Below are 15,680 nucleotides of genomic sequence, written 5' to 3'. Positions count from 1 at the left end.
GACTGAAAGAAAATGACTTTGAAAGAGAACCAAAGGTTTTAATACAAAAAATAACAGTTTCAAAACAATTTTTAACATCAATCTTAAACCAGTGGTGTTCTACCTAAATAGGGAATTGGCATGGTGTGAGCGCAACTGGCTTTTAACTCTTTCCCCGCCATTGACGAGATATCTCGTCAATTAAGAGAAAACGCTTCCCCGCCAATGACGAGATTTTCCGTCTTTCCGCAATACCGCTATTATCCACCAGGTGGCGCACTTCCGCAACTTTTTAAACCCGGAAGTATTGCCCTCTGGCAAGCAGCTGCATGTCCGTGTCTGTTTTAAAGATCGCTCTGAATGGAATCTCTATGAAAAGACTGTCACAAAAATGGAATTATTTTTGCTTTTTGCTCAAAATGTGGTGTTTTTGCAGAAACCTACCCATATTCAAAAGCTGATTACAAAAGGATCACTGAAGGTAGGAAGAAACGTTTTTTTTTGTTTGAAAGCAGAGGGTCTGTTCTTTCATTTGGTATATTGTATGTTTATATATTCAAAGAAGAACATTTTCTGGAAGGCATTAAACTTTGGTGAAAATCATGAAAAACGCTGGCGCTGGCTGGCAACTTTTTTAAAAAACGCTGGCGGTGAAAGAGTTAAAGGGGTGGGAGATGAGACTTTCATTAGTTTATTGCATGATACGCCCAACACACATCACGAGAAAAGTAATGTTACGAGAATCTCATCGTTAAATTAGCAAAAGTGGATTCATACACACCCTTTTAGACTGTGCGCTGTCCGCTTTAGACCATGCGCTAAGATTGTTAAAATAGAGCCCTTAGTGGCAAGTAAACAAGATTATCCATAAGCACATCAGAACAGTATTTTCCACTTTCAACCATCACATATAAGGAAAAAACTTTTCCTGCTCACTTTACATGTCGGTCACATAGATCTACTTCCTTTTCAAGTAGGCGATTCTCTCCATAATAAGCTCCAATGTGATGATAATGAAGTATAAATGTTCCTTACAATTGGTTTTGTGGTCCAGGGTCACATTTTTGGAAAGACCTGAGATTTTTTCTCATGTAAGGCTCAAACAGGATTATTCACAGAATTATTCTTCTGTGGTTAAAATGTTACTTGTCACCTGTTGTAACCTGCTTTGGGTAAACACTGGTAAACAACTTCCCTCACTTGGATAATTACTGCACCTGTTGCTAAACTGTAGGTATAAACATGCATACATCCTGACACAAACATACACTTATGTGAGCTCCAATCTGCAATGTGTGTCTGTCATGTGGGCAAAAAACAGATGAACCCCAGGCGGCACAGACACACACACAAGTGCACACAGACACACACACACACACACAACTCCATCATCAGCCAGCCTTAAGGAAGAACGGTCTCTGCAGATAGAGATAAAGGTTTCAACTTGCAGGTTAAAAGTGACTTTTTCCACAGATAAAGGCAGCAAAGGCAATCTGCTCTCTCTTCTTTTTTCCAGCAGTTTCTCTCGCTCGCTCTCTCCCACGCTAAATGTTTTTTTTTTTCTTGACTTTATCCAATGCCGCATACAGGGATGGATCAGACAGTTAAAGCTGTTCTTTGCTTTATTTCATATCTACTTGTCAAAGAGAGATTAGCAGTTTTTAGCTGTTCCACTTTGCTGTCAAGATGGAAAATGAACGACAAAGTGAATCTGAAAAAAAATCACGGGCTATAATAAAAGCAAGAGAAATGAAAGATAGCTTCTTGAAGTTTTAAAGCTAAAACATTGAGCTAGTTCTCAGAAAACACAGACTGAACAATCCCTTTTTAAATACTCTGCTGGTCACCAGCATGTGTTATGTTTTGGATACTGGTACCCAGTAAGAGATCCTGAGGTGCTGGTGTTCAGTACCAGACTTCTATAAGACTCCATGAGGAGTGCCATGTTTATCCTATTGACATTTTTACTTGCTAACGCAATTCTCTACCAAGTAAGCTCAAGATACACATTATCACGTGTGTGTTAGCATGTGTGTGTGTGTGATGACGAGAGCGTGCAAATGGAAATGAATGCAAAAGTGTGTATGCAAGGCCTCCCTTTGGGTCACAGCATGTTGTTTTCACACCTCTATAATTGGATGAGAAACTGAGAGGATCGCCTTGCGTTTGTGTGAGAATTACGTGGTCTTTCCTCGCTTTATTGAAGTTTTAATGCTCGAGTCTGTGCTGCGGTGGCGACGGACAGCGTGCGGTACGATCAGCCCACCCTGATCCAGCCATCTGATGGCTATCACTGTGGCATTTGTACGCGGAGGTGTTCCATCGCTATTCAGAGTCTTTAAATGCTACGGGCTTATTTTCCCACCGCATGCTGCAAACCGACACAAACGACGGTCCTTTGAGCTCCAGATTGGTATAAAAAAACCTGCACGATTCAAACAATGGCTTTGATGTTGGCGGAAATAAAAGAAATGTCATCGAATGTCAATCTCTGTGCCATGAAAATGCTGGAAAGTTGCTTTATTTTCCAGTTTGCAAAAAAGTTACATTTCTAGGAACCGACGCATGACTCACACGGCCCCGGTGCGAGTGCGTTTTACAATAAATTACAGTGCAGGAAAAGAGCCGAAATAAGACTGATTCTTTTCTTAAAAACCCTAATTGAGCTCAACCATAATTCCTGTGTTAAAAAGTGAGCGACGACTCAAAACAAGCTCTCCGGCGTGCACGTGAGGGAAATGCTGAACATGGACACGTAGGAGACGTCAACTTGACGGTGAAATGTTTTGCAGTCCATTGTTTTCCGACAGCATCTCCATCTAATTGTCTTGTCCCATTAGGCCGTGACCAGGGTTTGGTGGAGGAAGACAGGCTCTTTTGGCAGACGCCTGCCATTTGTCTGAATGCCCTTGATCGACTCGTGACAGATGTCAAGGTTTCCGTTGAGCGGGTACAGTCTCCGTCACATGACCTCTGTTTGAATCGTCAGGATGGCGCGGCGTAGTGGCTCACACGCTCTTTCTTATGCACATTTCTGCATCCATCAGTTCCCTGCTATTACCTCTGACAGGCCTCACCTGCCCAGACTGCATGGCCCATGCAAATGCAACCTGGCAGATGAGTGTTTGAATGGTAATGCGCCGCTTTGATTGATACTGATAGGAGGCAGGTGGGTGGGTATGAGCTGAGGTTGCGTATACTGAACTTTTCCTAAAGTTATTTGAAAGGACGCTAATGCAAAAAGTAATGACTTATGACATTAGACAAGAAATAATGTAAGCACAAACTAAAAGATTAAAGGCTGCGTCACTGGCGAGGCCAGAAATTTTAAACGGAGTCGACCTCTGTGAAATATTGTGGACCTCAACTCTAAAATAACATAATTTTACAATATAGTGGTTAAACGGATTACATTACGGTTTTTGAGTCATGGATCGAATAATTTTCAGATCAGCAAAAAAGGGAAATAAGGAAAATAAAATAAGAACAAATCAAGAAAACATGAAAAAAATAAAGTAAATCTTATTCATTCTATAAACTAAATATAATGAATCTTTTCAGATCAGAAGTGATTTTCTTTTTGTTTTACGTTGTTTGATTAACATAATGACACAAACTTTTTTTGAGCGTACTGCCACTTTAACACAGAATAAGCACAGATCCATACCGACACACACATCTGATTTCTTTCTAAACTGTTTGCGATTACTTCAAGACATACACTGCAAAAAATGATTTTCAAGAAAAAAAATTGTCTTGTTTTTAGTAAAAATATGAAAAAATTTCTTAAATTAAGATGCTTTTTCTTGATGAGCAAAATGACCCAAGAAAATAAGTCTAGTTTTTAGACCAAAAATATCAAATTTAATTGATTTCATGCATAAAACAAGCAAAAAAATAAATAATTTCTGCCAATGGGGTAAGCAAAACAATCTTGAACATTTTTCTTTAACACTAATTCAAGAATAATTCAAGAAAAAATTGCTTACCCCATATTGGTTTTTTTTGGGTTGCACAAAATCACTTAAATTTGATATTTTTTGTCTAAAAACTAGACTTATTTTCTTGGGTCATTTTGCTCATCAAGAAAAAGCATCTTAATTCAAGAATTTTTAGATATTTTTACTGAAAACAAGACAAAAATACCAAGAAAATTTTTTCTTGAAAATAATTTTTGCAGTGTGGTTGCTTTTATGAGAATACTTGACAAGACTGTGGTATTTCGAGATAATTTGGCATCTCGCATAGAGATTCGGTGTTTGCCTGCATTAAAAAGCGTGTCTCCATGTGTGCGCTTATGAGTGCGTGTCAATTTAGCCTATGTGTATGCATCTGTACCATTGTCCGATTATTATATAAAGAGAATATTATCATTTCGTTTGTGTCTCTTCTGACTGGGTGGGTCAGCCGTCAATCAAGGTGGGCTGCTGCCACCCTGGCCCTCATGTAGCCTCGCCACTGGGCTGTGTACATTAAACCAGCCGCGGTTTCTTGCTTTGTATCTCATGATCTTCAAAGGCTAATGATGTGAAATGTTTCAAATTAGTTATATATCATGTGCCAATATATGAAACTAATTCATTAAAATAGTAAGATTGTATTAAAAAAATTAATTTGAAATGGATGACATTAAATAAAAAAACTGAGAAAATCAGCAAATAAGAGACCTGCATAGATGTTATACTGTTTAAAAAGAAATCTAGAGAGGTTGCTCATAATTTTCAAGAAGCTCTGTAAAGCTAGATACATTTTTATAATAATATAAAGATAATATTAAAATATAATAAAATATAGAAATATATTTATTGGTAACACTTTATAATAAGGTTACATTTGTTAACATGAATATATCCATAACCTAACATGAACTAACAACGAAGAGTAGATTTTCAGTATGTATTATTCTTTGTTAATGTAAGTTAATGTTAATACAGCTGTTCATGTTAGTTTATTGTGCATTAACTAATGTCAACAGTGACAACTTTTGATTTAAAAATATGTATTAGTAAATGCTGAAATTAACACAAACTAAGATAAATTAATGCCGTAAAGGTATTGCTCATAGTTATTTAATGTTAGCTTGTGCATTAACTACTGCTAAACAATATATAAACTTAGTGTAAATAAGGGAAATAATGTATTTGTATCAATAAATATTTGGATCAAAACTAGTTGAGACTTATGGCTTTATGTTTTAAGCATTTTGGGGATAAGACATTTTCCCTTTTTATTTTTTTAAATATAAAAATATATTCTTCATTGCATTATTTTTATTTAATGAAATAAACTTGAACAGCTTTATCTATTTTTTTTTTCATTTGAAGGCAGGGTGCATGATCTCTTAAAGCAATTCAGGCAATGATGTCGGTTAGTAGACACGCCCCTTACTGCTGATTGGCTACAATTGTGTTTTGGTAGTCGGTCCGACTCTTTTTTCCAAAGTGTTTTTCAAAAATCATGCACCCCGCCTTTAATATTAACAACTAGGGACACTTCTGTAAAAAACTTTAGAGTGTCTTCTTAACAAAAGACCAAGCTTCTAGACCAAATGCCGGAGCTGTACAAATTTAAAGGTGCACGTTACCTTTTATACCACCATTATTAAAAAATTGGTGGGTAATAGTTAAGGGGTTAAATATAACGTGATCTAAGCTTTTAACTGGTAGTGTAATAGAAGACTGTGCATATGAATTACAAAATCATTTTAAAAAATCACTGCAGATTGTGATGTTGAACTCGGCTATGATCTGGGGCTTCTGATTATAACCCTGAAAGAGTTCACTTCATGTAATGTGTGTTTGGCTTAAGTATACACAAGGAGATGAAATCAGCCATACATGAAGTGTCAGAAACCACACGAAGAAGAAAAGATACAGTATGGTCTCATTTTAAAATCAATGAAATACATGTAGTATTTAAGAGATACGTGCATCTCCTATTCCTTTAATGCAACTACATCTATAATAATAAAACATAAATTCTAATATTCTACTGATAGCAAAGAACAGAGAGCAGACATGATTAAATAAAAACATTAAAATAAAACAGCTCCAGGACAGAATGACACCAGGAAAACAGTCGGGTATAAGGAGTTGGTCCAATTCCCGACCAAAGCTCAGGGCCCGGTTGCATAAAGCACCTTAAGTTTTTTCCTTAAGTATGACACTTAAGGGGTAAATTCCCCTTAACTTCTGTAAGATAATAATTAAAGAGTTTTGCATATAATCCCTTAAACGGTTCTCTTAGGTAAGAGTAATCGTTAAGTGTTTCATGACAGTGACCCCAGTTTGTTGTTATAAAATGCTATTGTTGCCATGTAGACACAACAGAAAAAACTTAAGGGTTTTTCTGCAACACCCTTAAGTTTAAAGGAAACAACTTAAGGGAAAATTACACTTAAGGTGCTTTATGCAACCGGGCCCTGGTCCTTACTTGCATTTCTCATAGTTCCTCACATAAAGTCCTGTCAATGTCCCTTTTACCCAGACAGCATCACCATGGAGACCACACATCTCCAGCAACACAACCTCTCATATGAAACATCAAACACCATTGTCATCTTGGAGAAGAAAGAGAAAGTGTTGAACACTTCTTTTAAGGAAGTGTGAAAACTAGAAGAGACAGTAACTACATCTGTTGTTTGTTGGGGAAAGATATGACAGTTAGATATTGGTGTGGAATTCACACTACAAGCTTAAGTTACCATCAAAGACGTCGAGTTAGGAACAAACTACAGTCGTGGATTTGTTTGCTTTGGAATTAAAGTGCGGAAGACGCAGCGGCTCGTGCCGAACGGTGTGTAGGTGGAGATGAACGTGCATGTGTGATATTTGCAGAGGATATAAATACCATTTAGGCCGGCTGGTGGACTTCACCACAGGAGACATGCCATCTCTGTACAGACTCTTGGTCTTGCTGAAGTTCACTATGTTGAAAATCACTCTCTGAAATCACAAAAACAACAAAAAATATTTAAAACCCCAAAACCAATATTAGCCTCGGTAAGACTGGCAAAGGTGTAAGAGTTGTTTTGAGACCTTTAAAGTCATACTCCTCTGTTAAAAGTGTTACCAGATGCTCTTCACAGAATCTTTCATGAGATTCAAAATTAGCAGTGTAAATGGAAAGTGCTGCCTGAAACACTAAAGGTGTTAACAAAATCTTGCAGGATCTCACTGACTACGTAATGCGAAGACTGTGTGAACGTATAACACGTGTGAGATAAAACTGTAGAAAGATGAGAGTTTGAATTATTTTTCTCAACCAAAAAATCTGATAACGTGATTTTATAAGTCACAAATCTGTGAATGAATCATGCTGGTGGAGATGATAGTCGGAATATGCAGAGAGCGAATGCGTGAAGAAATGAGTGGTTAAGTGGTCACAGCCTGGCTAGGACACCTGGGGCCGGTTGCACCCATAGACTGTAAAAAAAAAAGGACAACGCCTGTTCGCTCTCTTCCATTGGTTAAAAGTGAAGCCGTCAGTGTTAGCCTGGGTGCCAGCCGATCTTAGCCCCGCCCACCACATTTTGAAAGACGGGAAAATCGGTCTGGCGTTTTTCCGTTAAGGAGCTACTATGCGAGTCCCAAAACTGGTCGACGAATCAAATTGTGAGGGCGGGCTTTATACGATGATGGACAGATGATCAACAGTAACGTATCAACCATGTCATCAAAGAGCGCGTAAGTTGAATCTGTTTACAATGAAATGGCTGCCGCTGGAGAATGCAGATGTGTGGATTCTGACATTGAGTCTGTTCTAAATGATATCGACAGAGCATTGATTTAAAAAGAGGAACAGAGAAACGCGATCAAGGCATTTGTTTATGTTTTTGTCGTCCTTCCTACGGCATTCGGCAAAAGTTGGTCGCACTTATGGAGGACAAAGTTAAAGAAGCAACTGAAATGGGTATCACGGCGATGCAACTCGGCGTGCACGACGAGATGGATATAATTAGCGGTCGTTGCCAGCTTCTTTTCGGAAGCCTGGAATCGTGACTGCTGAATAAGTGGAGGGACATGCTAGGCTCCGATATTTTTCAAGCCAACGTAATGGGTAGCTATCGTCGTAGATGAAATTCACCTAACGTAGTAGGTGTTGATGTACGTTCGCTAACTCAGACTTAGTATAATCACAATAATGTTAGTATTATTGTAGCAAAATTACTAGCAGTTCGGTCAGGCTGCAAAAGACGACATTTCAACATACGTCACACACTCCGTTGCTCTGATTGGTCATAGGTCTATCCAATTGAGTGGAGAGGCATTTTTCGGTTGAGACACACCTCATAATTTTAGCTCAATGGAGTGGTATCAGACTCAAATTCTGACTAGAATTGAGTATGACAACGTCAGGCTACGTCAGTGTCCCAATACAACGCTGACATTTTGGGTCTTGAGTCTGCGCGGTAGCATTTTGGGACCAGTCCTGTGCAGTAGTAAGCAGGAAGTAAAGCCGCGAAATCAAGGCCCCGCCCTCGCTCTCGCAGAATACGCACTACCGGCGCAACGTCATAGAATGTCTCTGAACAGGTTCACGCCCACTTTTGGGGGAATTCAGACTAGACCTTCCATTGACTTCCATTCAAAATAGCGGATCAAAGCAACGTTCGTACACAGCCAGCAGGCATAATTAACTTATGAAATCACTCAGATTAAACATGTTGAGTAATTATCTGTCCACCCTGCCAAACTAGCAAACTGCTCCCATTTGTATAGTCACACCGTGTACAAATAACAAGGTGATATGAGACACAGCGATCTTTTAACAGTATACATACTGGGAACTATATTTTCAGAAGGCGAAGCACTGCTACTTGGGCGGAGTGATTTACTCGCAGCACCCGAGAAGCCCCTGGTGAGGAGCAGAGAGTTCGGTCAGAGTTGTGCAAATCAGTGCGCCCAAGTAGCAGTGCTTCGCCTACTGAGAATATAGTTCCCAGTATGTATACTGTTAAAAGATGGCTGTGTCTCATATCACCCTGCCACCTGTACACGGTGCGACTACACAAATCACAACACACAAATAGGAAAATGTTTGCGTTATTTTGTCACTTATTGGGTGGGAGCAGTTTGCTAGCTGGAGCCATTCACTTCCAGACTTTGTGCTAAGCTAAGCTAGCGGGAGCTTCGTCAGACAGAGCCACAGCACGCACGGAGACGAGAAAGGTATATATGGACTTATCTAACTCTGGGGGGTACGGTGAATAAGCTAAATTCACAAAATCTGGGCGTGTTCCTTTATGCTAATAATAAAAGTCAGCCAATCAGATTAATCTACCACTTCAAGAACAAGTTCTCAAGTGCACTTATTAGTCTTTTTTAGTTAAGTCTAACCTGGAATTGCAACACTCTCTACTATTACACACCCAAACTCTTTAACTAAGTTCGTGAAACATCAAGTATATAAATAGTACAGATAATGCTAATAATGATACGTCCAAACTGTCATTGACTCTTTGTGATAAACCATATCAAATTCCCAATTAAGCCCAGGTGATGGAAGTCAACAGCGTGCGAATGAAATCCAATTACAACCTTTCTCTCTTTTTCTCAGTTCCTCTCTCTCTCTCTTTCCACCGCACTCCACCAATCCCCTGTCCATCTATACCTCTGTTCAGCCCCCATCAGTGGTTGCAGTCACAGAAGATGGGGGATTGTGGTCGGCCCGAATCAGCCAGGGCTAAAATGACATTTAACTGATGTTCAGACGCGAGGCAGCTGCTGGAACGGGTAGATAAGACCATTGCTGCTGGCATTTCAATTACACTTTTACTGCCCTACACATCTGTTGCCAGCCTACTTTCAGCCTTTTTTCCCACAGGCAAATACGTCCCTATTCCACCACCTTTACATCACGGCACTCTTTCTTCTTTTTTCCCCGCCACAAAATTCAGATTGTCTGCTTCGCCAGGCTGTTTCTGTGCAATGCGTTTTTGGGCTGTAAAACAGTGAGGCCAGTTTTCAGCCCAGCCAAAATTATTGATGAATGTGTTTGAACATCACACGGTGTCAGAGAATTTTTACAGCTGTTTTACATGGTGATGCTTAATGCATGTCTGTCCATTTACTATGTTAGTTTATTAGCATTATTTACTTTAAAGGGCACATATTATTTACATTGTTTTAGCATGTCCAAATGCCCTTATTTGAGTATGAGTATCTTTAAATGCAAATGAGCTACAGGATCCTCACTCTGTCACGGTAGGAAAATCCATTGTTTTCCTCCGTGTCATGTTTGTGTGTGTGTGTTGTTCACTTACCCTGCCATGTGCTCATTAGAGCGATCCCCTTCACCTGTGTGTTGATTGTCTCGCTCCAGCTGTTCATCATTACATCATCTCCATAAAAACTCACCTGACTTTCTGTTCCCTGCCAGATTCTATTGTTTGCTCAGTCTCCGTGTTGCTTGGTTGTTCCCTGTGCTTTGGATTACGTGTTTCAGTTGGATGTGTATTGTCGTCGTCGTCTTCGTGTGGATGTTCCGTGTCAGTCTGGATTTCACCACTGCTCACCACTCCACCAACGTCGCACTCAAAACACCAACTTCCACCGTAGTCATCGTCACCATTGCCAACAACAACACCGGACTGGATTACTTCCGCATTTGACTTTGAATACTCTCTCTTTGTTTATATTTAATAAACATTGTTTCATTTTTACACCTGCGTTTGCTTCCGTCTTTTACAAGTCATTACAGAAGAATCTGGCCAACATGGAAGCAGCAGGTGGCCAGCCGATCTCCGCGTTGGAGGAGTTTCTCCAGCGATCTCTGGCTCGCATGGATCATCAGGATCAAACCATCGAGGACATGCGGAAGGCCGTCCAGGCAATGGTGGCGAAGGTTTCCGAGCTCTCTCAGCGATCTCCGAACATCACGCCTCCCACTGCGCCACCCATGCCGCCCGCACCATCTTCACCTCCAGGGGGTAGTTTCATCCAGGAACCGAGACTGCCGATCCCGGAGAAATATGCCGGTGAGCCCAACTACTGTCGTACTTTTCTCTCTCATTGTTCTCTACATTTCGCCCAACAGCCCCGGACATTCTCGCTCGAGGAGACCAAAGTGGCGTTCACGCTCTCGCTGCTCTCGGGCAAGGCTGCCCTCTGGGGGACGGCGGTATGGGAAAACCACGACAGCTGTTGGTCCTCGTTCGCCTCGCTTTCCGAAGAAATGAAGAGGGTTTTCGATCGCTCCGTCGCCGGGAGGGAGGCCGCCCGGCTCCTCACGGATCTCCAGCAGGGGGAGCGGTCGGTCTCGGACTATGCCATCGAGTTCCGTACCCTGGCGGCGGAGTGCAGGTGGAACGAGGAAGCGCAGTGGGACCATTTCCTGCATGGGTTGGCGGATCGGATCCATCGAGAGATCATCACGGCGGAATTACCGAAGTCGCTCAACGGTCTGGTGGACTTGGCGATCCGGGTTGACGCACGCCTGTCTACCGTTGCCAGAAGGAAGACTCAAGTTCTGCCCCTACGTCAAGCGGAGTCCACGGATCCTCCCATCGAAGTTTCCGCCGGTGGTCTCTCAGATCCGGAACCCATGCAGGTGGGTCGAGCTCGGTTACCCTGGAAGGAGAGGAATCGGCGGAGATCCTTGGGTCTTTGTCTGTACTGTGGTGAGTCGGGTCACCAATGCCAGAGGTGCCCGGTAAAAGACCAAGCCCGATAGTAAAACAGAGGCTACTATCGGGCAGGATCTCCGCAAAGAAGACCTCTACTACATCCACTCTCCTTCCGGTGAGACTACGGTGGTCCACTATGTCACACTCGGGGCACGCACTTCTGGATTCGGGGGCGGAGGGCAACTTCATCGACAGCTCACTAGCACGTAAGCTCAAGTTACCTTTCACTGCACTCACCCACCAGATTGCGCCCTTCGCCCTCAATGGACATCAGTTACCCACCATCAAGTACACCACAGCACCTATCACACTCATCACTTCCGGAAACCACACAGAGACTATTTCATTTTTTATTACTGACACTGCTCTCTCTCCCATAGTTCTTGGTCATCCGTGGCTTCATTCCCATAACCCAAGAATTGACTGGAAACTGGGTTCTGTTACCAGCTGGAGCGAGGAGTGTCATAAGTCCTGTCTTGTCTCTGCTTGTGTTTCTGTGTCTGAGTCTGTGTTTCAGGGGAAAGCAGTGGATTTGTCTACCGTGCCCGCGGAGTACCATGACCTGAAGGAGGTGTTCAGTAAGTCGCGGGCTGATTCTCTTCCTCCTCATCGTCCCTATGACTGTGCGATAGACTTATTGCCAGGTACGTTTCCGCCTAAGGGCAAGTTATACTCTCTGTCTGTTCCGGAGATGGAGGCCATGGAGAAATATATTTCTGATTCTCTGGCAACGGGGTTCATTCGCCCTTCCTCATCTCCAGCGGGGGCGGGGTTCTTTTTTGTGGGGAAGAAGGACGGATCCTTGCGACCTTGTATTGACTACCGAGGGTTGAACAACATCACGGTAAAGAATACTTATCCTTTGCCGTTGATGTCTTCAGCTTTCGAGAGGTTGCAGGGAGCGTCCGTTTTCACTAAATTGGACTTACGTAATGCATATCATTTGGTTCGCATCAGGAAAGGGGATGAATGGAAGACTGCGTTTAACACCCCTCGTGGCCATTTTGAGTACTGCGTGATGCGTTTCGGTCTCACGAACTCGCCGGCAGTCTTCCAAGCACTCGTTAATGACGTGTTGCGAGACATGGTAGATCAGTTCATATATGTTTACCTGGATGACATATTGATTTTTTCTTCGTCTCTCCAGGAACATTTGCAACACGTACGACGAGTGCTTCTGCGGTTGTTAGAGAATGGGCTTTTTGTCAAGGCGGAGAAATGCGTTTTTCATGCACAGTCTGTTTCTTTTTTAGGACACATCATTTCGACTGAGGGTGTTCGCATGGATCCTGAGAAAGTTAAGGCTGTGGTAGATTGGCCATCCCCAGAGTCTCGCAAGGCCCTGCAGAGATTTCTGGGGTTCGCCAATTTTTACCGGCGTTTCATTCGCAATTTCAGCCAACTAGCCGCACCTCTGACCGCTTTGACTTCCCCTGGTTTGACGTTCAGGTGGTCAGACGCAGCTGAGGCTGCGTTTGCCAAACTGAAAAGCTGCTTTGTTTCAGCTCCCATTCTTGTAACCCCTGATCGTTCACGTCAATTCATAGTGGAGGTCGACGCGTCAGAGGTGGGGGTAGGAGCAGTGTTGTCCCAGCGCGCATCCTCAGACGGAAAGGTTCATCCTTGCGCGTATTTTTCCCATCGTTTATCTCCTGCGGAAGTTAATTATGACATTGGCAATCGAGAGTTGTTGGCGGTCAAGCTAGCACTGGAAGAATGGCGTCACTGGCTTGAGGGGTCGGGTGTACCTTTCATTGTATGGACGGACCATAAGAATCTCGAATACATTAGAACTGCCAAAAGACTTAACTCCAGGCAGGCTCGGTGGGCATTGTTTTTCGGTCGTTTCGATTTTACACTTTCTTACCGGCCGGGTTCCAAAAACATCAAACCCGATGCTTTATCCCGTCTTTTTGAGCGTTCCGATCGTACTGCTACTCCCGAGCCCATTTTACCAGAGAAAATCATTATCTCTGCGCTCAGATGGGAGGTCGAATCGAAGGTTTTGACAGCCTTAGAAGGGGTAACGCCCCCGGCTCGCTGCCCACCGAACCGTTTATTTGTGCCGGAAGGGTTACGGTCAGACGTTCTCCAGTGGGGTCATGGTTCCAGTGTTGCTTGTCACCCAGGGGTTAGTAGAACTAGGTTTCTAGTCAAGCAACGATTCTGGTGGCCTGGTATGGCTCGTGACGTCCACGACTTCGTCTTGGCTTGTTCGGTTTGTGCCGTTGGTAAGACTTCCAATCGTCCTCCAGATGGGTTACTTTTACCGCTGTCTGTCCCTTCGAGACCCTGGTCCCACATTTCGCTAGATTTTATTACCGCCCTCCCACCCTCTAGGGGTAATACGGTGATTTTGACCGTAGTGGACCGGTTCTCGAAGGCGACTCATTTCATTCCCTTGCCCAAATTACCATCAGCCAAGGAAACAGCGGTAGCTGTCATTGACCACGTCTTCCGAATACATGGCCTCCCGACAGACGTGGTCTCTGACAGGGGTCCCCAGTTTGTGTCCAAATTTTGGCGAGAGTTCTGCAAATTGCTAGGGGCGACTGTTAGTCTTTCATCCGGGTTTCATCCCCAGAGCAACGGTCAAACCGAGCGAGCCAATCAGGACGTCGAAAGGGTGTTGCGATGTCTGGTTTCCAAGAATCCTTCGTCCTGGTGTCAGCAACTCTCAATTGTGGAGTACGCACACAATTCTCTGCCGGTGTCATCTACGGGCATGTCTCCATTTAAGTGTAGTTTAGGGTACCAACCACCTAATTTTGTCAGTACTGAATCCGAGGTGTCGGTTCCCTCCGCAAACGCACTAGTCCAGAGGTGCCACCGCACCTGGACCAGAGCTCGCAGAGCTCTGCTCCAGGCAAGGTCACGTACCAAGGCCAAGGCCGATCGCCACCGGTCGAAGCCTCCCCGATACGTCGTCGGTCAAAGAGTGTGGCTTTCGACCCAGAATATTCCGATGCGTTCCGTCTCGAATAAACTTGCTCCCAAATTTATTGGCCCGTTTTCTGTTACCAAAATCATTAATCCGGTAACAGTGCGTCTTAGCCTTCCTCCTGCGTACAGGAGGGTTCACCCCGTCTTTCATGTCTCCAAAATTAAACCGGTGATTTCTTCCCGTCTTAATCCGCATACCCCGGTTCCCCCTCCGCCTCGGATCGTTAATGGGGAGACCACTTATTCGGTTAACCGTATTCTGGACTCCAGACGGAGGGGACGCGGATTTCAGTACTTGGTGGATTGGGAAGGTTACGGTCCGGAGGAGAGAAGGTGGGTTCCTGCTCGGGACATACTGGATCACCGCCTTATTGATGAGTTCAATCAACAGGTAAAGCAGGCTGGGAACGCCGAGGGGCGTTCCTAGGGGAGGGGGTACTGTCACGGTAGGAAAATCCATTGTTTTCCTCCGTGTCATGTTTGTGTGTGTGTGTTGTTCACTTACCCTGCCATGTGCTCATTAGAGCGATCCCCTTCACCTGTGTGTTGATTGTCTCGCTCCAGCTGTTCATCATTACATCATCTCCATAAAAACTCACCTGACTTTCTGTTCCCTGCCAGATTCTATTGTTTGCTCAGTCTCCGTGTTGCTTGGTTGTTCCCTGTGCTTTGGATTACGTGTTTCAGTTGGATGTGTATTGTCGTCGTCGTCTTCGTGTGGATGTTCCGTGTCAGTCTGGATTTCACCACTGCTCACCACTCCACCAACGTCACACTCAAAATACCAACTTCCACCGTAGTCATCGTCACCATTGCCAACAACAACACCGGACTGGATTACTTCCGCATTTGACTTTGAATACTCTCTCTTTGTTTATATTTAATAAACATTGTTTCATTTTTACACCTGCGTTTGCTTCCGTCTTTTACAAGTCATTACACACTCACGCTACAATGCGCTACAAACACATTAATTTTGGATACATTTAACCAGTTTGTCAGTGGTCGTGGGTGGAGCTTTGTTTGTATGATGTCAACAAGAGAATCAAAACGGCATGCATAATGAGTCTGCTTTGGTTTAAAGGGATTAAAAATGAAGTTGAGGGTTTTTTTTATTGTATTCAAACCCTGC

General features: G+C 43.2%; 1 protein-coding gene across 2 annotated transcripts in view; it reads right to left on the bottom strand.

Annotated features, from left to right (window-relative positions):
• Window positions 1-15,680, bottom strand: part of agbl4 (AGBL carboxypeptidase 4) — a 524,893-nt gene that overhangs the window by 315,519 nt on the left and 193,694 nt on the right. Inside the window, exon 4 of one of the 2 annotated variants that reach the window (XM_055168758.2) lies at window positions 6,829-6,923. The exons of the other annotated variant lie outside the window; for it this stretch is intronic. Within the exon in view, the coding sequence (XP_055024733.1) occupies window positions 6,829-6,923 (95 nt within the window). The remainder of the gene's footprint in view (window positions 1-6,828; window positions 6,924-15,680) is intronic. 2 annotated transcript variants of the gene reach the window in all.

This window comes from Misgurnus anguillicaudatus, chromosome 5, assembly GCF_027580225.2.
Source record: "Misgurnus anguillicaudatus chromosome 5, ASM2758022v2, whole genome shotgun sequence".
Taxonomy (NCBI): Eukaryota; Metazoa; Chordata; class Actinopteri; order Cypriniformes; family Cobitidae; genus Misgurnus; species Misgurnus anguillicaudatus.
This window is presented reverse-complemented; position numbering and strand designations above follow the sequence as displayed.